General features: G+C 54.9%; 1 protein-coding gene and 1 long non-coding RNA gene across 2 annotated transcripts; both read left to right on the top strand.

The window, feature by feature from the left end:
* On the top strand, positions 6,698–13,296 carry LOC106504541. Its single transcript, XR_001298102.2, has 4 exons — positions 6,698–7,031; positions 9,279–9,337; positions 10,161–10,289; positions 12,097–13,296. It is a non-coding gene; the product is annotated as an uncharacterized LOC106504541 (long non-coding RNA).
* Positions 17,317–20,709, top strand: LOC100518436 (putative uncharacterized protein encoded by LINC00521). The gene is made up of 3 exons (XM_021100085.1): positions 17,317–17,406; positions 18,679–18,901; positions 20,274–20,709. Exons 1-3 carry the CDS (start codon positions 17,317–17,319, stop codon positions 20,465–20,467), a joined length of 507 nt encoding a protein of 168 aa, XP_020955744.1. The 3' UTR covers positions 20,468–20,709.

Raw genomic sequence — 22,007 nt, forward strand, 5'->3', positions numbered from 1 at the left:
ACGCGGAGCACAAACTCCATCACGGACCCCGGGCTCTTTGCAGCCGGCCAGGACCTTCCTGAGCCATGACGTCCGTGACTGCAGTGGTCTGGACAGACCAGCAGGACAGAAAGAAAGGGCAGGGCCACCGGCCTCAGCCAGCCTCACAGCTCCCTGCTCTAAAGCTCACCCCGGTCCCACAAATCGCCCACCACCCTCTGCCAGAGGCAGAGCTCACCCGCCCAGGGAAGAAGGGCAATGTCAGCTCCCCCGACTCCCGGGTTCCTGTGGGGTGTTGAGCCATCTGCAGCAGGAGTTCTTCTTCTTTTTTTCTTTCTTTCTTTCTGTTTGTTTGTTTGTTTGTTTGTTTATTTTTGGTCTTTTCAGAGCCGCACCCCCGGCACATGCAAGTTCCTGGGCTGGGGTCGAATCAGAGCTGTAGCTGCCGGCCTACACCACAGCCACAGCCACAGCCACTCGGGATCCAAGCCAAGTCTGCAACCTGCACCACAGCTCACAGCAATGCTGGATCCTTAGCCCGCTGAGCGAGGCCAGGGATCGAACACACATCTCATGGATGCTCGTTGGGCTCATTACTGCTGAGCCATGACGGGACCTACCAGGACCATCCTCTGGGAGCTCTGAATTTCTCTAAGGAGTGTCTTTCCCTGGAGGATGGCCCACTGGGGACTTGCTGGGTCAGTCCGTGTGGACAGTATCTTCCATGTGGAGACACCACCCACGCACAATCTGCGTGAACACCACCCTGCCCAGTTTCTGGCCTGCGCACCAGAGGCGGATTATCCCTGCCCATCCCTCGCTTGCTGCGCAAGGCCCTGGGCCTCTCTGAGCCTCCGTTTCACTTTCAGAGAATAGGAGAGCAGTGAGTCTTCTCTCCCAAGGCTGTTAGAGGAGTAAATGAGATCCCAGGGGAGCGCCCATTGCGGCTCAGTGGGGTAAGCACCCAACTAGTCTCCGTGAGGACGAGGGTTCAATCCCCGGCCTCGCTCAGTGGATTAAGGATCTGGAATTGCCACAAGCTGTGGTGTAGGCTACAGATGCGGATCAGATCTGGCGTTGTTGTGGTTGTGGTGTAGGCTGGCAGCTATAGCTCCAATTTGACCCCTAGCCTGGGAACTTCCATATGCTGCAGGTGGGGCTGTAAAAAGGGAAAAAAGAGAGAGAGACCCCAGGGCTCAAACAGCCCTCCCAGCGCCCAGGCCCAGGGGAGGCTCCTCCATGAGCCACCTCCCTCTCCCCAACGCCCCTCCACCTGGAGGGGAGAGGTGCAGGGGAGGACATCTCCCGTGGCTCAGGTCGGCTCAGCTGACCAGTGGGCCTTGGACTGGCCCATCCTGGAGGCTGCTGGCCCCCCTCCAGGGCTGGATCTCACCACGCCTGAGTCACCCCTGGGAACTCAAGTTAGCTTTGTTAGCTGCTGGAAACAGTTTTTCCATGAACATAAACATGTTCCGAGCAGAGCTGGGATCCCTCTATTGTCTTTAGCAAAAGGGAGAAAGGCATCTCCCAACCAGGACCAGCAGGCAGCAGGCAGCAGGCCCACCCTCCAGACGCAGGATGAGCCAGGCTGTGTCAGACGCTGCACTTCCGGCTGGAGGCAGCAGCTCCTAGCCAGCCCAACACCATCCGGACAGAGCCGAAGCCAGGTCGTGCAGCCGTTCCCTCCATAACTGCAGAGGAGTGGGGAGGGCAGGTGCCTCTCGTATTCCGTCCCTAGCCAGCCAATCTGGAGGCAGATCTCACAGGCAGCAAAAGTGGCCACTCCAGAAATGCAGCTGTCACCCGTTTGGCATCTCTGCAGGCCAGCCAGCTGAAGGGCAGCTGATGGCTTCACCTAAGCCTTGCTGCTTGGGGAATGCAAAGTGGCCAGTGATGTGACACCACAGAGGGGTCAGCCAGACCTGGCACTGGGAGGAGGGGCCTGGGCTTGCTGTGATGCAGGGGCCCTGGGTTCTGGGTGGGAGGTGGGGCTGAGGAGGAGGCAGGCAGGGGGTGGGCATCCCACTTTCCTGGAGGTGGGAAGCGAGGCAGACGCCCCTGTTTACCTTCTATTTGAGTAAAGGGGGGTCCCAGCACTTGTCTGGCCAGCCTGGGAGGGAGTTGTTATCCAGGATGGAGGAACCTGAACCCTCCTGGGACTTGGCTGCCCTTGGTGATGGGGACACCTCCACCCATACTACCTCTGTCCCTCAGGGAACCGAAAGAGCAGAGGAAGAAATGTCAGAAGAGAAGGTCTCGGGGTTCCTCTGCTCCAGTGTCCTTTTCCTGAAAAAAGGGAAACTGAGCCTGGAGTGTGAAAGAACCTCGCCAAGGCTTTGCAGAAGCCACAGCTTCCAGCAACTTGTTCTGTTTTTCTGCAACGCCCTCTCACGCTTAGGGTGCAACCATAACGGTTGATGCCCTCGACCCTAAAACCCAAGTTGCTGGGCAACCTGGCAGGAACTGCACCACCGCAGAGAGGGAGGGTCCCCGAAGGCAGGTCGGACATTCTCATGGGCACACTTATGATGCCTGCTGCCCCCTGGAGACTTCCAGAAATGCTTTGGGGGTAGGGAGAGTTTGAAATAGACCGCAAACCCCAGATACAAGCTGGGGCTTCCAGCACAGGCAATTTGGGTGTCAGTGTCATTGTGCTTCCTTGTTCCCACTCCAGGAGGTCAGGCAGGGGCCACTCCCAGCACAGACTCCCTTGTAAAGCCACTGGCCCAGACCGCCCTTGAGGAGCCCAGTGGCTAAGAACCAAGAGCCTGGAGTTACCTGTCAGCTCCACCACTTGCTAGCTGTGTGACTTTGAACAACTCACTTAACCTCTCTGAGCCCTGGCTTTCTGATCTATATAATGAGGGGGGCGGGGAATGACATGCCTCATAGGAAGGTGGCAGGGATTAAATGTTATGAACAGCAGTCACTCCCACCTTAGCCTCGGTTTTGCTTTCCACAATTTCCGTTACCCTCGGTCAACTGCAGTCCAAAGATGTTAAATGGAAAATTCCAGACATAAACAATTCATAAGTTTGAAATTGCAAGCTGTTCTGAGTAGCATGATGAAATCTCATGCTGTCCTGCTCCCTCCTGCCTGGGACATGAATCAGCCCTTTGTCCGGCGTATCCCGGCCATTGGTCACTGAGTGACCGTCTCGGTTATCTGATTGACCGTCGAGGTATCACAGTGCTTGTATTCAAGTAACCGTCTTACTTTATTATATGGGCCCAAAGCGCAAGCGCCTTGATGCTGGCAATTCAGATCTGCCGAAGAGAAGCCGTGCAGAACTTCTTTTAAGTAGAAAGGCGAAAGCTCACAAATTCACGGGGAAATAAAAGAAATTATATGCTGAGGTTGCTAAGAATAAATCTTTTGTCCGTGAAATTGCAAAGAAGAAAAAAGAAATTGGTGCCAGTGTTGCTGTTGAATTGCAGACTACAGACGTTATAGGTACAGTGTGTGATGAGTGCTTAGTTAACAGGGAAAAGGCATTACATTTGTATGGTAGATGTTTCGAGAGAGAAAGAAAGACCACATTTGCATAACTTTTATTACAGTGTATTGTTATCATTGTTCTATTTTATTATTTATTATTGCTGTTAACCTCTTACTGTTTCTAATTTACAAATTAAACTTTATCATAGGTATTATGTATAGGAAAAAGCAGTATATGTAAGACTTGGTACCACCCACAACTTCAGGTGTCTACTGAGGGCCTTGGAATGCATGCTGCATGGATAAGGGGCAGCTAGTGTATAAACATCCCTTAGAATAAAGACCTAGGGGAGTTCCCATCTTGGCTCAGTGGTTAACGAATCTGACTAGTACCCATGAGGACATGGGTTCCATCCCTGGCCTCACTCAGTGGGTTAAGGATTTGGCACTGCTGTGAGCTGTGGTGTAGGTCACAGACGCAGTTCGGATCCAGCGTCGCTGCGGCTGTGGTGTAGGCCAGCAGCTGCAGCTCTAATTCGATCCCTAACCTGGGAAACTCCGTATGCTGTGGGTGCAGCCATAAAAGACAAAAAAAAAAAAAAAAGAATGAAGGCTTAGAAATGTCAGATTTTTTTCTCTTTTGGCCACCCCGTGGCATACAGAGTTCCCTGGCCAGGGATCGAATCTGAGCCAGGCTGCGATCTATGCCACAGCATTCAGACAGGCAGACAGACAGATAGACACACACACACATACACGAACGGTGACACTTACATCACAAGTACACCCCACATGCGTAGCTTACATTCTTTAAGTGAAGGAAAGAGGCAAACTGAATCCACCAGTTGGCAGGACAGTTGGCAAATGAACTAGTCTTATGAAAATAGTCAGTAACTGTCAAAGTCTCTTGTTTCCTAAAAACATAGATCTCTCCCTTTTTTGGTGCTCACGTATAGGTACACACTGTGCCGTGAGAAGGACCTGGCACCTTGGAAAGAGCTCATGCCTGGCTGCCAGCGTGCTGGTCTTAGCCCTTCTGGAAAGTTCTATATGATCCTATGCAAATCTTTCCCCTCTCTGGAGCCCTGAGAAAAGAAGGAAGGCTCTGACCTGTGAGCTGTTAAGAATACAGCCCCCGAGGAGTTCCCGTTGTGGCTCAGCAGGTTAAGACCTCACTAGTATCCATGAGGAAGCGGGTTTGATCCCTGGCCTCACTCACTGGGTTGAGGATCCGGCCTTGCCATGAGCCGTGGTGTAGGTCGCAGATGCGGCTTGCATCCGGCGTTGCTGTGGCTGTGGTGTAGGCCAGCAGCTGTAGCTCTGATTCAACCCCCTGACCTGGAGACTTCCACATGCCGCAGGTGTGGCTGTAAAAAGACAAAAGAAAAAGAAAAGGAATGCAACCTGCTCCAGACTCTGAGCACCTCTGAAACCAGAATGAGGAGCTATAAATTGCCCACCCACATCTCTTTGCACTCCAAGAAGAAACATTCTAACCGTAAATCAGCTGGAATGCAAATCAAGCCTCCTTCAATATTTTCAGAGCCATAAATAAAAAATGGGATAACAATGATTCCAGAGGAGCCTCTGAATCCTGGGATTCAACCTCCTATTACACATCATTTCAAAATAACTAGCTCTTGGGCAGAGTTCAGTTACTGCACGTGTTTGCGCAGGACTCTCCCCACCCGACCCCCACATGAACGCCCCCACGGAGGCCGACCCTCCCGGAGGCCCTCGGGGACCCCTGGGGTGAGTGGACCGTGGAGTCAGGGAGGCGAGGGCTGGAAAAGCCTGGGCGTTTGTGGTCTCAGCCAGTCCTCAGGAGCGGATGTGGCCATTTCACAGAGAAGGAGATGGAGGCTTTAAGATTCATCTGTCTCCCAGTTCCCTCCGCTAATACGGGGGCAAGAGTTAATATTCTGGGTGCGTGTGCTTGATAGGGATGCAGCGGCACCGGTGGTTGTAGAAGTCCCTGTGGATTGCAGAGGATCACGGATGGAAAAGGACATCTAGGGGGCTTTGGGAGATCACTGTTAAGTTAATAAATCGCTCAAAACAGCCATCAGAACAAGGCCGGCTGGCTTGACGAGTGGGAGCACGAGAATTTTTGCCTCAGGTGGTTGGGTGGGGATGGGAAGGGGCCTGCTTTCAGGTTCAGACCAAGGGCAGGAGTTTGAGGACCGCCCTTCTTTTTTTTTTTTTTTTTTTTTTTTTTGACTTTTTGCTATTTCTTGGGCCACTCCCACGGCATATGGAGGTTCCCAGGCTAGGGGTCGAATCGGAGCTGCAGCCACCAGTCTACGCCAGAGCCACAGCAACGCTGGATCCGAGCCACATCTGCAACCTACACCACAGCTCACGGCAACGCCGGATCGTTAACCCACTGAGCAAGGGCGGGACCGAACCCGCAACCTCATGGTTCCTAGTTGGATTCGTTAACCACTGCGCCACGACGGGAAATCCCGAGGACCGCCCTTCTGCTCATTTGAATACACACCTTACCAAGTGCCAAGGAGGAGCTGCTACTCCCAGAAAGGAAGAGGGGGGGCTTTTCCCACCCCCACTCCCTTTGGCTGATAAAACTGTAGCCCCCACCCAGATCCTCGGGGCAGAGCTTCTGTGCCTGCCCGCTTGCATCTCTCACAAGCGTCCTATCCTAATAAATCTATTTCTGGCCCATCACGTTGTCTCTCGCTGAATTCCTTCGCACAGAGACGTGAAGGACCTGAACCTCAGTGAGTCCAGATGCAGGGTGAGTGATTCTAATTTAAAATCCTGGGTTCGAGTCCCAATCTGGCTTTAGGTTGGGTTCGAGTCCTGGCACATGGGTTCAAGTGCCAATCAGGGTTCTGGCTGGGTTCAGGCCGTTAGTATGGTCAGTTTCATGTTCAGATTGTTTAAAAGTCTTCCCTCTGTCTGTTCTTTCCCTTCCTCCCATCCTTCCCCATTTTCCTGGTGCCACTGCCGTCAGCCTAGCATCCCCTCCAAACTGCACAGTCATCGCTCCTGGCCTGGCCACTGAGGAGCCTGTGACCTCGGTGCCCGGAGCGCCTGCCAGCAGCCGGGGTTGTGCTCAAGGGGACGTCTGCCAGCCCCTGGGCTCCTGGGTGAGGGCTGAGCCTCCTTGTTGAGGCAGAGCCCATGGGTGGCCCCTCAGGCCTGCCTTCCCTCCGGGCTTATATTTAGCAGCAAAGCCTGGCCTAACGGATCAGGTGTCTGTTATGCCACATGTCCCGGGAGAGGGACTGTTGTGGCCTGAAGATAACGCCCAGTGGCCTGGTTTCTGACTCATGTGGCCTGGTGCCTGTTGGGCTGAGAACTGTGTCCCTCTGGGGACATGTGGCTCCTGGCTCATGGGACGCGGGCCTCCCAGGCCTTTGGTAGGACCTCTGAGTCCTCGCAGCCTCATTCTCTCCCCCGCCGCTCCACCCTCTGCCCTGGGCTGCATTGGACCCTGGCTCTGGATCTGCAATGCCCCTTCCCTCTGCCCTTTGGGCAGGTTTGGTGGAGCAGCTGGTGTGGGGTTAGAGCAGGTGCACCATGTGGTCTGCTGAGCACAGCCGCTGGGAGGGTGGCTCAGTCCTTCTCCGGCCTGGGGGTCTCATCACCTGTAAGTCCATAACTAGTACCTTCCTCCTGGGGCTGCGTGAGGCTTAAATGAGAAGGTCTAGGGCTGCTCGAGGCCAGGGCTCAATAACTGTAATGATTGCTATTTTTATCCTCAAGGCACAAACTAAATGCCATGAGCTCAATTAAGAGCCAGAAGCAGTGTCAGCTGCTGGGATGTAGAACCCCTGCCTACGGGGAGGCACAGCCCGGGAAGGCACAGCCGTGGGCAGGGAGGAGGGGGAGGGGTCCGAGCGGGGGCTGGGCAGGCCTGCCAGCAAAGGAGGAACAGGTAGCCCTGGGTCTGGGCAGATGAAGGTTGTCTGTGCACAGGTGGCTGCAGGACATCCCAGGCAGCAGGCACAGCATGAGCCAAGGCCCGTGGCCTTGAAGCCCATGGCCTTGTAGGCAGTGCCAGCTGGGCCACAATAGGATATGGACATGGCTGGACTACAGGGTGGGGGAAGGGCAGACACGGGCTGGAGGAGCCGGGCGGCGCTGGACCAGGAAAGCTCTGCAGGCCTAGCTGAGGGCTCAGAGTGTAGCAGGGCCACCCGTGGAGAGATGATTTGGTTTTTTTGGGGCCACCAAAGATGGACCCTTATTCCCCTCACTCATCTGTCCAAGTTCAGCCTTCCAGGTGGGTGGGTAGCTCTGCTTCTCGGTCAGCGGCCGAGGGTCCATACTTAAAGCCTGGCATCACCTGCAAGTTTCCGAACTCTGGAGGCTGGAAGACCAAGATCAAGGTGCCGACAGATCCAGGGTCTGGTGAGAGAGCCCGCTTGCTGGCTCGGAGGCCGCTGGCCGCCCCCTCATTGTAGCCTCCCGTGGCAGAGAGCAGCCTGGGAGCTTTCTTTCATTTCTCCAGCCTAGAGCAAGTCTACTGGGGGAGGGGGGTGGCAGGGCAGGAGCAAGGGGGAGGGATGGAGGGAGGGAGGTTGGGAGAGAGAGATAAAGAGGGAGGTCTTGCCGTTCTCAGCGTGGCTCAGAGGGTTATGAACCTGATGAGTATCTATGAGGATACAGGTTCAATCCCTGGCCACGCTCAGTGGGTTAAGGATCCAGCGTTGCCATAAGCTGTGGCGTAGGTCACAGATGCAGCTTGGATCTGGCATTGCTGTGGCTGTGGTGTAGGCTGGTAGCTGCAGCTCCGATACGACCCCTAGCCTGCGAACCTCCGTATGCAGCAGGTGTGGCCCTAAAAGAAAAAAAAAAAAAAAAAGGGAGGTTTTGTTGGGAAATACATGGATAAAAGGTTGGGGTGACTCTGGGCCCTCAGAGGAGGGGGAGCCACTCCGCACAGCAGAGAGGGAGGATGGTGGACCCAGGAAGGAGGCAGAGGGAGTGGGTGTCGTGGAGGACCCGCCCTGCACACCCACCAGCATTTCCCAGGAAGGTGGTGGGTGCTATAGACCTGGGGCCTGGGGCAGGGGGCCATGCACAGTCTGGGTGGAGGTAGTCAGCCTGGGGCAGAAGCCTGGGGGCAGGAGAACAGAGGCCCTGGGAATCGGTAGAAGCCTTGAGAGAGGCTTTGGATACAAAGGGCCAGAGACCCTGTTGGGCTTGGAGCCAGTCGGAGCTGTGCTTTGAGGGGTGAAAGGCCTCTGTGAACATCTGGCCACATCTGCTTGGTGCTTCTTCCCGGAGCCTCTTGGTGGAGGTCTGGAAGCCTGGTGTGTAGCATCTGTGACTCTGCCCTGTCCCTGCCCCGCCCAAACCTGGCTGGGAAAGTCCTCGATAAGTCTCATCAAGGGGACAGAGCCCAAGGGGGATTAAGAAACCCTGGCTTCCTTTTCCACACTGTGCCGGCTGCCCCCTTGGCTGTCAGATCCCTGCCCTGCCCTTCTATGCCCGGCAGGCTGACCAGGACTTCGCCCAAGGTCCCTGCCCTCTGGCTTTTGATGGGGTCCAGCCAAGGGGAGGCCAGGTGGGCAGGACCAGAGGAAGGCTGGAGTATTTCTTCTGCAGCTCTTCCTCTGCTTTGAGCCTGGGTTTCTAGGGACTCCCTCCTCCATGGCTGTGGCTCTTCGGGTGGCTTCTCACCAGATTCCAGGTCGTCATTTCTTCCCGCTGCCTTCCTAGGCCCTGGCCTATGCCCCCTTGGCCCTTGGCCCTGGGACCCGAGTCCAGCAGCAATGGGAAGTCCAGCCTCCTACTCTTGCTGGACTCCGAGTGCCTCAGTCCGTCTTGATGCCCTTGACCCTGTCCCTTCATCAATTTCATTAACTTCTCTTTATTTGACCTTTTGCAGGTGCCTGCTGTCTTGTAGATAAAATATAGGATGCCCAGTTAAACTCAGACAAATATCAGGTTCTCTTTTTAGTATAAGTATATCCCAAATATTGATTGCATGGGCTATATGTATAAAAGCATTACTTGCTGTTTACCTGAAATTCAAATTTAACTGTTTCTAAATCGGGCCATCCCACTTACAGGGCCCCTGTTGGCTATACTAACATGTCCCTCAGGTTAAGGGACTATTCCAGGCACCCCTGACTAGAGGTATAGGTGGGTGACCTGGACACAACTGACCCTGTCTCTAGCTTGGCTGCAGGACATTCAAGAGAGGGCCTGCTTAACCAGAAATGGCTATGGACCCAAAAATGGCACAAAAACTGGATCTGGGAGTAGACGTATCAGGCAGAGTGAGAGCAATAATAGCAGCTTTGGGGGCAGGGGTGGGGTGGGGGGCACTTACTCTGTGCCAGGTGCTGAGTGCATGTATACATCAGCTAATTTAATCCCCACCCCTCAACTCGTATGAGGTTGATACCCTTGTTAGCTCCATTTCACAGAGGCACATGCACAAGGCTAGCTTGGGAGGGAATGAGGTGCCCGTTGCTGGACATATGCAAGCGAAGAGGCTGCTCCCATTTCCCGAGGCTCTGATTACAACAGACACTGGACTGAGCACCCTCCATATGCCATCTGTGGGTCCTTCCAGCTCCATTACATAGGCACTGCTGTCCCCAGTTCACAGATGAGGAAACTGAGGCTCAAAGACGTTAAGTGACTCAGTGACCACTACACAGTGGGGGCCATGACTCAAACCCAAAGGTGTGTATCTTTGAAGCTGTGCCTGTGCCCATACATCTCCTGAGTGCCTGCTGTGTGTCTGGTACTATTCTCCTAGATGCTGAGGCTCTGGCAGGGATAATTTAGTTCTGGTTCCTGCCCTACTGAAGATCAGATTCTGGGAGGAAGGGAGACAACCCAGAGCCATGAAACCCAAATAGAACATGAGTGTGAGGTGAAACCAAAGGTAAGCTGGAGTCAGGGGGATTTGAGATGGTCAGGGGAGGCTCTGAGAGGTGGTGCATCAGAGCTGAGATCTGAAGGGCGATGCGGAGAAAGCATTTTGAAAAGCTGGGAGAACAGCGCTCTGGACAGAGGGAACCGCAGGTGCAAAGGCCCTGGGGTGGGGGCAGGGGAAGACCAGTGCAGGAGGAATGGCCAAGGTCAGGGGGCATCATTTAGGCCCTGATCATCCAGGGTTAAAAATTCATTGGTAATTATTGACGAGTTTTAAAGCAGCGGTGTGTGGCAGCCAGCTCATGCCGCTCATGAGAACCACCTGTTAAATCTTCCGGATTTTTTGCAAGTTGTCAAACTATTAGCCGCTGGAAATCAGCCATGGTGGGAGTATTTACACCATGGAAGTTGGCAAGCACCACAAACCATGGCTTTGCCTCCTGGTCAGCAGGTGGTTAAACATGCATCCGCACAGCACTGGTTTTAGACAGGGAAGTGGGGAGGGTGGCTTAGCACGTGAAGGAGTGCTCTCTGGCTGCAGTGGGGAGAATGGCCGGCAGGGGACAGAGAAGCAGGCTGCCCAGCAAGAAGCTATTGCATTGGGTCCAAGCTGGAGAGATGGGGGCCTTGGACCAATGTGGGCCAGTGGATGGATTTGAGAGTTTTGAAGGCAGGACCGGCGGGCCTTGCTGAGACCACATCATTATTGAAGCCCAGACCAGAGAGGTGACACGGCTGGAGTATGGAGGAGGTGTGATTGCGCTCAGGCCTGCTGGACGCATAAACCCTGTCCATTCTCCGTACCTCAGTGCTTCCCCAAGTTGCCATGAAGATTCTTCTTGGGGAAGGTTATGGTCTGGGCTGGAGAGGAAAGAGTTAATCATATCCCTGGCTGCCCCTCAGGCCGAGCTCCTTGAGGTCAGAGCAGCCCCTTCCCACACCTCTTCTGAGCTGCCCTAGGGGTGGGGAGTGGGAGGAGTCAAGATGTCACCTCCATAGACATTGGAAGGCCCAGCCCGCACTGGTGGACCCGGGAGCGTGGCCAGTGCCTCTGTCCTCCCTCCCAGGAGGGCCCCACCTCCGCGGGGCTGCCCCACAGATGGCCTCGAGGGTCCCAGGACCTGCGTGGGCGATTCCCAGCTCTGGGATCTGGGACCTTCCCTGGAACAGGGCAAGGATGAGGGTTGAAGCCAGGCTGGGCCTCAAAGGAGGGGCCACAGCACTGCTTCCCACGCGGGCTGCTCTGGTTTTTGCCGGGTGAGAGGGAGGGGAGAGAGAGAGCTGAGAGCCTGTCTCAGGGCCTGGCCTTAGCGAGGTTCCAGCAGAATCACTGGGCCCTGGGGGTCTTCCTCGCACCCACTCCAGGCCCCTCACCAGCCACAGGCTTCACGCCCTCCCCGCCCCTTCCCTGAAGCCGCCTTTGGCACCAAACCCATCTGCTCAGCCAAGCCCTCTGTCCAAACTCACTCTCGGGTTGTCCTGTGCTGGGCGACCTCCTGGGCCCTCGTGATCTGGAGGCAGTGAGAAGGAGCAGGAAAGAAAACTAAGGCCGATCGACTCCTCCCAGGTGTCAGGCACAAAGCTGCTTGCTTTTCTCCAAGAGTTAAAATTATACAGAAGTTTCCCCTTATCCTCTGCCCCTCAAATAAGGCCCCCAAAGTTCACTCGTCCCTCCAGACTTTCCTCTATGTGTACACACACACACACACCACACACACACACACACACAGAGGCTATTTTTACAAAAATGAAATGATGTATTCTATGTTGATGGTTTTATTTAATTCTAGGTTGTTGTTATCTGTTTTTGGTTTCAGTAACCTGAGGCTCAGAGAGGTTATGTACATTTCCTAAGGTCGCACAGCTGGAGACCTGCCTGGGTCCACAACTTCATCTCTGCATCCCGGGCATCACCTACAGGTGCCGAAGGCCAGCTCTGTCCCTGTGGAGGGCACCTGGGGCTGGAATTCTGGTGGAGGCCTGGTCTGGCTTTCCCTTCTGCTGTGCTGTGAGACTCAAGCCCGGGGGTCAAATTCCAGCCCCACAAGTCCTTGTGAAGGTATTTTTAAAAAGAGGTTCTATTACCATTTAATTGTGGCTCTGCCCTTGAAGCGGGCTCCCAACTCTCTTTAATAGACGACTTGGCCTTGAATTTCTCTCCCCGGAGCCCAGGGAATAGAGGCTGCGCTGGGGGGTCTGACACCCGGGCTCCTCCAGCTGTGGAACCTCCGCAGGTCCTGCCTCTCTCACCTTGGCCTCTTGCAAAGCTCCTTTCAGGGTATATTTATATGCATGACTGATTCACTTTGCTGTACACCTGAAACGAATACAACCTTGTAAATAATAATAATAAAGTTCCTTTTAGCCCCAAGGCAAGCCCACAACCCCTCCCCTCACGACAGCAGCTTGCTGGAAGCCAGGAGTGGAGTGGGTGGAGGGTGAGGCTGAACCAGAGCAGCAAGGAGGGCTCTGGGCCAGCTTAGTGGGTTTGGAAGGGAGTGGGATGAAGTTTAAGCACAGGTTCTGGAATCCCTAGACCTGTGCAAATCCCCACACAGGATCTGTGTTGTTGCACAGGCCCCATGCTCCAAAGATTCCTTATTTATCGTTACGTTCTGCCATCGCTGTCTTGAAATTCTTAATTTTCTGAGTAAGGAGCCCGGCATTTTCATGTTGCTCCGAGTCCTCCAATAATGTATCAGCACTGCTACTTGGCAAGTGACATCGCTTCCTTGATCCTCAGTTTTCTCATCTGCAAAACGGAGCAGTGCTCCCCATCCTCCAGCCCTTGGAGGTTTGCTCTGAGAATGCACGGAGGGACTCCAGGCAAAGAGCCAGGCAGCAGTGAGGCCATGACAGGTGTCAATCCCTAGTAAATACTGCAGTCTTTCTAAAAGTTTTTTAGGGTCCAACAGGGAGGGAGCCACAGTCTGTCTCCCAGACTTGTTCACAGATGGGACATTTCAGGCCAAAAATAAAATCCTTGGAGTTTCCCCTGTGGCTTAGTGGGTTAAGAACCCAACATAGTGTCTGTGAAGGTGTAGGTTCAATCCCTGGCCTCGCTCAATGGATTAAGGATCCGGTCTTGCTCTGAGCTGCAGTATAGGTCCCAGAGGTGGCTCGGGTTCAGTGTTGCTGTGGCTGTGGTGTAGGCTTCAACTACAGCTCCGATTCGACCCCTGGCCTGGGAACTTGCATATGTCGCCCCCGCAGCCCTAAAAACAAAAAATAAAATTAAAAAAAAATTTTTTTAAATAAAAAAAAATCCTCAGTCGCATCACCCTACCGTTCCATTACGCAGCCTGCCTGTGGCTATAATGGGTCAAGTGGTTTAGGCTCCTACGCTCCTGAGAGTTGATGCTCTGTGGGATTTGAGCCTGGGAAGAAATGGGGCCTGTAAGGTGGCTCCAGGATGTGCTTTCAGCCACGGGAGGGTCACTCAGTCACCCGCTCCTCAGAAATGAAGGCCGGCCGCCCAGAGGTGCTCATGGAGTCTCCCCAAGGGCAGCCCCCCTTCCCTCTAGGTCTTGGCTTGTAGGACAACCCCTCCCCCATATCCCAGCAACTCAGACGTTTCTAGTCCTGACCACCGGGGTTAATAGCTCAGCAGTGTCCCACCAGTGAGACCTTGGGTAAGTCCCTTAACCCCTCTGGGCCTCAGTTTTCCCATCCGTGGAATAACAGGTTTGACCTCATGGACCAGTCAAGTTAACCCCCTCATGGGAATGGCTGGCCTCCCCGCCTCCCCTCCCCTCTGTCTGGCTCCAAAATGCCAGTCTGACCTTGTCTGCTTCTTGCCTTCAGGATAAAGCCCAAACCCCTCGTTCTGGCTTCTCTGAGCCTCCGGGGGCGGGCACCTGCTCCTTGTCCATTTCCCCTTCCAGAATCAACAGCCTCAGGATTTGCTCTGGGAAACCTCCAGCCCCCAAGGCAAAGCCTACGGTGCGATTGTTCATCAAGACAAAGGGCTCAGCCCCTCGGGCACCTTCTCTAAAGACGTTCTTTCTTACAGAAAGGGGCTGGAGGTCCATGTGGAGGGTTAGTCCCCTGAGTTCCTGCTGCCTGGATCTCCAGGGCCCCGTGCTCTCCGAGCCTGGGTTTTTAGCTTTTCTTCTGACCCCTTGGCCTCCCTCAAGGCCTTCCACGGATGCTCTCTCCTCCCAGGGAACCCGGTCAGGGTCTGTTGCAACCAGAGAGAGATATACCCCGGCTGCTGCTGAAAGCTTCTCCAGACACATCCCAGCCCACTCCCACCTTGACCTTCACCTTCTGCTTTTAAGGATCTGCCTCCAGTTCTCACAGTTCCTGCACGCAGCTTGGTGCCTCTGAACCTTCATCCCTGCCATTCCTTCTGCCAGAAATGCCCTTCCCACTTTACCTGTCCTCACTCATTTTTTGTTTTGCTTTTTAGGGCTGCATCTGCGGCATATGGAGGTTCCCAGGCTAGGGGTCGAACTGGAGCTAGAGCTGCCAGCCTACACCACAGCCACAGCAACATGGGATCTAAGCTGCATCTGCAACCTACACCACAGCTCATGGCAATGCCAGCTCCTTAACCCACTAAGCGACGAGGCCAGGGATCGAACCCGCATCTTCATGGATACTAGCCCGGTTCTTCACCTGCTGAACCACAGAGGAACTCCCATCCTCACTCATTCTTTTTTGTTTTTTGTTTTCGTTTTTTGTCTTTTTGTCATTTTAGGGCCACACCCATGGCATATGGAAGTTCCCAGACTAGGGGTCAAATCCGAGCTGTAGCCGCCGGGCTACACCAGAGCCACAGCAACGCCAGATCCGAGCCGCGTCTGACCTACACCACAGCTCACGGCAACACGGATCCTTAACCCACTGAGCAAGGCCAGGGATCGAACCCGCATGGTTCCTAGTCGGATTCGCTTCCGCTGTGCCACAACGGGAACTCCATCCTCACTCATTCTTATCCTCAAGAGCCACCTCAGACATCGTCAGCTCTGGGGGAACTCCCTCCAGCCCTCCTCCTCCTTCACACCCACCCTCTGGCCTGCTCTGACCCTCTGGGCAGCCCTGGACCCTAGGCTTCTCTTCGTTGGCACCAGCACGCCCGTCTGAACCCAAGGCCAGAAACGGGCCTGCCCTCCTTCATTTCTCAGCTGGTCTCAGCCCATGTTTGATGGGCCAGAACCAGGGAGGGGCAGACAGGCAGCTCCCCTGGGACCAGCCCAGGGGCTCCTCCACCAACTAGGACCACATCTACTGCCCACTCATGAGGGGTCATGAGGGGAATTGCTAAGGAAGGGAGACGGGGAATTGTCCCAGAATAACAAGAAGCCCAGCTCCCTGGGCTGGCCAGCACTCCAGCCCCAGCCTTAGTCATAACCCCAGGCCCTGCCCAGCTCCGGCCACAGATCCACCTGCCCCCTACCCTCAGCCCCAACCCTGTCTGTGCCCCTACCCAGCCCTTCCCTCCGCCTCTGACCTCACTGCAGCCCCTCCCTACCCCCCCCCACCCCGGCCACTTCTTCGGGAACCATCCTGAGGCACTAACTTCACAGGTTGCCCCCTGCAGAGCCCTGGCTCTGACGGATGGGGAAGACCTGGCCAGCTCTTAGGGCAGTGAATGGAGCAGGTGTATCGGAGTGGGCACTGGGCCCAGCTCCCCCCAGCGGCACGGGCCCTGATGCTCCAACACCAGGTAGTAGGGCCAAGCCATAGGCATGGGAAGGGCCAGGTTTGGGTCCTGAAGTCTCCTTTGATTTCCCCGACTCCCCTGCCGGAGGCCAGAGCTCTGCATGGTTGCTGAGTGTCCCAGCTGGGGAAGTGCTTGAGCTATAATGATCCAAAATCAGGTAAAAGGAGGCAAAAGGGGCGGGAGGCAGGCCAGGCCAGTGGGATTTGGGACCCTCACAAAGTGGAGACATCAAGAAAGACACCCCCCCCATCCCTTACCTACTGGTGACAGCCTTGGAAGAAAAACAAAAATATCCCAAGGCTCCCCCTGGGGTCACCAACGTCTCTGCACCCCTTCTTGGGACCTAAACCGGGGAGGTAGGGATGGGAAGGACCACGGGACCTCCAGGAATTGAGCCCTCCCCCCACAGGTGGATCCTGCAGTGGACACGTCATGAGGACAGCAGCCAGCATTGTGATGTCACTGCCTGGCTGTGGCTTTGTACTCCTGGAGCTGTTGAGTGAGTCAGCTGGGCCCTCCCCAGGGCTCAGGTACCCAGGCCTGATGCTCAGGACCGGAAGGGCCGAGCATGTGGCTCCTCACCTTCTCTCCCTGCTCCTTCCACGTGCTCGGGCCAGCCCAACAGATGCCAATGAATGGCAGGCTTAGGGAGGCGTTCTAGTTTTCATAACTAGCAACCAGACTTAGGCGAGCGGCCTGGAAACTCTTTACAAAGCTGTGTTGAAACAACCTGTGAATGAGGCCACCTTCCCAGCTTGACCATGAGCTTCTCCAAAGTGTCAGTTTCAGCCCCCACTCTAGCTTGTAGAAGCTCAGAGTAGTGAAGTCATTTATATACCTAAATGGCCGGAGGGATGGGCAGGTAGAGATAGATGACAAAGGTGCCTCCTTACGTGGGCGACTCTCTGAACCAGTCCCCAGCTCTGACCCTCGGGCTTTTTCCTGAAGGCATGTGGAACCAGCACCTGCTGGCAGGGCCAGGCACCTTGGCAGTCTTGGGACTTAACCATGATGGAGCTGTCCCCATTACAGGGTGACAAAGACAATGATGCCACTGCAGAATGGCACATTTGGTCCCTCCAGAGCAGGGAGCACAGCTCAAAGACCCCAGCCTTTGGAGTCCATGAAGTCCAAGTTCAAATGCAGCCATGTAGTATATCCTTGAGCTGGTCACAAGGACCCCTTCTGAACCTCTGCTTCCTTTTCTATGAAGTGGGAACATAACCTGGCTTCTGAGGACGGCCAGGAGGATCAGAAGAGAAAGCTCCTGTCTTGACTCTTGCTGTGCCAGCTACCTGCCTCCTGCCTGGCTCACGGGGCTCTCGTCCTCCAGCGCAGCCTGAGGTGGTGAGAGGCAATGCCAGTGGCCATGGACACAGGCAAGGGGGCTGGCCCAAGTGATACTGGCGACAAGGACAGGGACCTACAGGTGCTGTTCCAGGAACTCTGCCAGCTCCAGGCAAAGTATGAGTTATCCCGTGCCCCCTGTGCCACCAGCAGTGGGCTAAGTGGCTGGGACTGAGCAAAAATGCCTGAAGAGGAAGGGGACAGATGCCTGGGAACAAATCAGAAGGGGCAGCTGGTTTGTGAGTGGTGAGGGGGATGAGGAGCTCGGCTCCCGCCCTCTGACCTTAGACCTCGGGCGAGTCTCAGGCCCTGTGCAAGCTTAGTCTCCCATCACCAACGCAGGGCACCTGCCAGCTCAGCCGCTCCACAATCAACCTGCAAGGTTGCCACCCTGCTTCTGACCCTGGGTCCTTGCCCTCGGCGGTTCTCAAAAGCCTGGATTAGATGCACAAGGATGCATCTGTGAGCAATTTTATGGAGAAAAGATCCAACCATTCTATCAGCTTCTCACAGGGCTTCCCAACGCCAATAAGGTTTAGTATTTGGCTCACAGTGCCCCCCACCCCATGGTATTTGGCGTGGGGGGGAGAGACAAGTTTTTCCTGCATTTTCCAGGATTGTATGAATGAGGAAACAGATCCTATGGGACAGAGCGGCCTGCCCTGTGGCACTCCGCGGTCCCGCAGAGATACCACCACAGCCCTGCCCCGCTTCTCCCTCTGCCCCTTTCGTTTTTTGGCTGCCCCGGGGCATGTGGAGTTCCCAGGCCAGGGATCAGACCCGAACCACAGTCAAACCTAGGCCACAGCTCCTTTAACCCACCGTGTCAGGCCAGCGATCGAAGCTGCATCCCAGCTCTCCCAAGACCCCACCTATCTTGTTGTGCAACAGCAGGAACGCCCCCCTCTGCCCTTGACCAATGCCCTTGAATGGGCGTGGGCTGGGGGGCGGGGGGCGGCAGGCAACCTATTGGAGATTCATCTTGCTTAGTGGTGTCAAGCAGGACTGGGCAGCCACACGTGGCCATCTCCCCTCTGGCGGCTGCTGGGGCCCCGACCTCAGACCCAGTGCTGGCAGTGTGCTGGCCTCCCCAGGCCTGGTCCCCGCCAGCCTGTGAGGGAGGGTCTGGTTACCTTGTTACAGACGGGCCACCTAGGCACAGAGGTGAAGCCCCTGGCCGGGTCCCCAGCTGGTGGGGGCTCAGGCCACCCGCCACCTGCAGGAGAGGCTCCGTAGACCCCACACGGGGAAGACCCGGCCTCGCTCTTGCTCAGGCCCCTTCCTCAGGGCTGGACCACAGGCATCTATTTATCTGCTTGAAGCTCCGTTTCCTTAGCAGTAAGATGGGGTGGAGAGATTCAACTCAGCAGCCTGCTGATGGCAGTGTGGGGGGGGGGGCGTGACTGGCCCAGCGCAGGTCCCAGCGGATCCCCAGAGGGTGACCCTCGCAAGGGGTCATGATCTGGGAGTTCCCAGACCACATCCTTGTGTGTGGCTCTCACTGGTCCTGAAATGTCCCTATAGGCAGAGGAAGCTGAAGAGACAGGTGGTGAAGTACAAGCTTTTCGAAGACTATCTGATCAAAGTCCTTGAGAAAATCCCCCAGGGTACGTATGCCCCTCCTCCAGAAAGCCTGTCCTCTCTGCGGCCACCTCCCAGCCTCAGGACCGGGGCTCATGTGACCTCCCGCCAGCAGAATGGGTACCCAAGGCTGATGCCACGGTGGTCCACCCAGCCTGGGCACCAGCGGCGTGGCCTCGACATCTCTGTACAATGAGCTCATCGTCATGGGCACGAAGCACAATGCCCGGTCTTTGGCTTGGGCCTGGTCCATGTCAGCTTTGATTGTTATTATCTCATTTGTCTTTGGTTTCGCTGTTAGGAACTAAAATAACACAGACAATCTGAAATGGGTTTTTGTGTTGTGTTATCCTGATTTGTACCAGAGTCGATGTTACCAGTGCTGGGAACTTGACAGGAAAGAGAAGGAGAGACAACACAAGGATTTGTGTTATTTCCATCATTATTCTCATCTCAGCAGCATCAATATTAAAAATAACTATTACTGCTTATGAAATATTTATTCTGGGCTAAACACTTTAGTAAAAAAAAAGTTTTTTTACCCCTCCTTATGAGCCTCTGAGAATTGTGTTACCCAGGTTCAGAGAGGTTAAGTAATTTGCCCAAGGTTGCCCAGCCAGGAATGGTGAGGCTGGGTCTCAGATGCTTGTCTGATTTCAGGGGCACTGTGCTAAGTGCTACGGATCTGTAGGAGCCTGAGGGAAGCTTCCCTGGAGGTCAAGGAAGGCTTTCTGGAGGAGGGGGCCCCTCATGGGGTCAAAGGAGTTCAGCAAAGGGGAACAGCATTGCAGGCAGAGGGACCAGCAAAACGTAGGCTGGCACCATGGTCCTGCGTGGTGGGCTTAAGGATGGTGAGTTCCAGTGTGCTGGAGTGCCAGAACCTGGCAGGGGTGCTGGGAGGTGATTAGAAGCTTGATCAGCACCAAGGAGCCTTGAGCACCAAGCCAAGGAGGGGTGCAGGGCTCCAGGTCAGGCAAGGGGCTGGAAGCCAACCCAGTACCCAGTGCTGCTACAGCCTCCTAGTCTAACTCAGCAACTCAGCGCTGTTCAACCCATCCAGAAAGAGTAACCACCAAAGCTGGGACCCCATCCCTCAGCTCAGCAACAATCCCTGTCCTCTTCCTGCAGGATCCCCCAGGGAGCTGTTTCTCCTGGGGTGGGGGAGGGTGGGCAGTCTCCCGCCTCACTGGGCAGCTTTGCTCCAGAATCCTTGGTCTCCGAAGCCAAGCCGGAGGTGGGTGATGGGGCTTCTCTCCCTTATGCACCTCTGGACTCTGGGGCTCTAGTAGGAATGTCAATCAACAGCAAAATCCCACCCACCTCATTAGCATCACTGCGGGGGGGGGCAGAGGAGGGCTGGGCATTCTGCACCCCCCATTCTGCGCACTGTCTCCATAGGCTCCAGCCAGGGGGAGGAGCCAGCGGAGGCCCTGGTGGAGGCCATGGTGGAGCATTACAGGAAGCTCTTCACAGTCAGCCAGGACATCCAGAAGCATCTGGAGGCCTTCTCCAGGATGAACCAGGCCGTCCACCGGAGCCTGGAGTCTCTAGAGGAAGGCCATAGGGCTCTTATCCCGGTAACAGCTGCCTGAAGCCTGGCCCATCCCCCGTGGCCCAGAGACCTGGGGTAGAGGGCCCCCTCTCCCTCTGCCCCCTCAGGGAAGGCCTGGAAGAGGGGTGCGCTGCCGAGGGGGTCTGGGTGGGGTTGTCTCTCCAGAGCCTTGCTCTGTACCCCTTTCCCTCCCCTTCTGCTTGAGAGAAGCTCAGTTTATGCTTAAAAGGTGTTCTTGGGAGTTCCCATTGTGGCTCAACAGTAATGAACCTGACTAGAATCCATGAGGACATGAGTTCAATCCCTAGCTTTTCTCAGTGGGTTAAGGATCCGGCATTGCCATGGCTATGGTGTAGGCTGGCAGCTGCAGCTCTGATTCAACCCCTAGCCAGGGAACTCCAAGTGCGGCAAAGAGAGAGAGGAAGAAAGGAAGGAAGGAAGGAAGGAGAAAAACAGAAAGAAAAAAAAAAAAGAAGAAGAAAGTTGTTCTTCGTGGTAGAAAAGCCAGGAGTTCTGGATTCAGAGAGGTTGGGGCTCAAATTCCAACTCCGCTCAGACTAGCTGCATGACCCTGGGCACGTTTGTACCCTCTGGACTCAGTTTCTGCACCTGTCGGGGGGCGGGGGAATGCAACCTAGCTGGTAAGCTGTTGGGAGACACCAAACCCAGACGGGCTCCAAGTCAGAGCCCGAGCAATCCTCTCTCGTTTTTGGTTACTCTTTGACGTTTCGCCAGTAGAGACGGGCATTCCATGCAGAAAAAAACTGCCCTGGCAAAGGCATGGCCCGATGAAAGTGCTGCACCTGGGGCCTGGGGACACGGAGAGGACAAAGGAAGGGGTCACAGAGAGAAAGGTTGGCAGGTGGGTCGATTCTTGCAAAGAGCTGGCTTGGCGTTTGCAGCTGGTGTCCGCCCCCTCGTGGCAGCACCAGAACCCTACACCATTTTGCTCCTTTTTTTCCTGTGTGAACAGGGCACCGTGGGAAGCGCTTAAATTGCTTTATCCTTATCTATCTATCTATCTATCTATCTATCTATCTATCTATCTATCTATCTATCATTTTTTTTAGGGCCACACCTGAGGCATGTGGAGGTTCCCAGGCTAGGGGTAGAATCAGAGCTGCAGCTACAGGCCTACACCACAGCCACAGCAATGTCAGATCCGAGCTGGGTGTCTACGACCTACACCCCAGCTCGTGGCAATCCCAGATCCTTAACCCACTGAGCAAGGCCAGGGATCAAACCTGCATCCCATGGATGTTAGTCAGATTCACTTCCACTGAGCCACAACAGGAACTCCAGTCTCTTTTAAATCTCACCCCAGTGCCGACAGGTAGGTGTTTCTATTCCTAAGGCTGAGACTGGAGGAGGGGAGAGAGGTGAGCCTACAAGAGCAGGTTGGATCCCAACTTTACTGAAAATTTTAGTATTTTGTTCATCACGGATTTTTTTGCATAAGTTTGATTTTTTGTAAACCTTATATTAAAATATTTTTTCCCTTTTTAGTGCCTCACCTGCAGCATATGGAAGTTCCCAGGCTAGGGTTCGAATTGGAGCTATAGCTGCCAGCCAGCACCAAA

Source organism: Sus scrofa, chromosome 7, assembly GCF_000003025.6.
Source record: "Sus scrofa isolate TJ Tabasco breed Duroc chromosome 7, Sscrofa11.1, whole genome shotgun sequence".
Classification (NCBI taxonomy): Eukaryota; Metazoa; Chordata; class Mammalia; order Artiodactyla; family Suidae; genus Sus; species Sus scrofa.

Bases quoted from the DNA above. Each gene is read 5' to 3' on its own strand.
- LOC100518436 (XM_021100085.1), top strand. From the start codon at position 17,317: ATGGACACAGGCAAGGGGGCTGGCCCAAGTGATACTGGCGACAAGGAC. The intron at 17,407-18,678 runs GCAAAGTATGAG...TGCTGATGGCAG, and splicing joins AGGAACTCTGCCAGCTCCAG to TGTGGGGGGGGGGGCGTGAC. The intron at 18,902-20,273 runs GTACGTATGCCC...CTGTCTCCATAG, and splicing joins CCTTGAGAAAATCCCCCAGG to GCTCCAGCCAGGGGGAGGAG.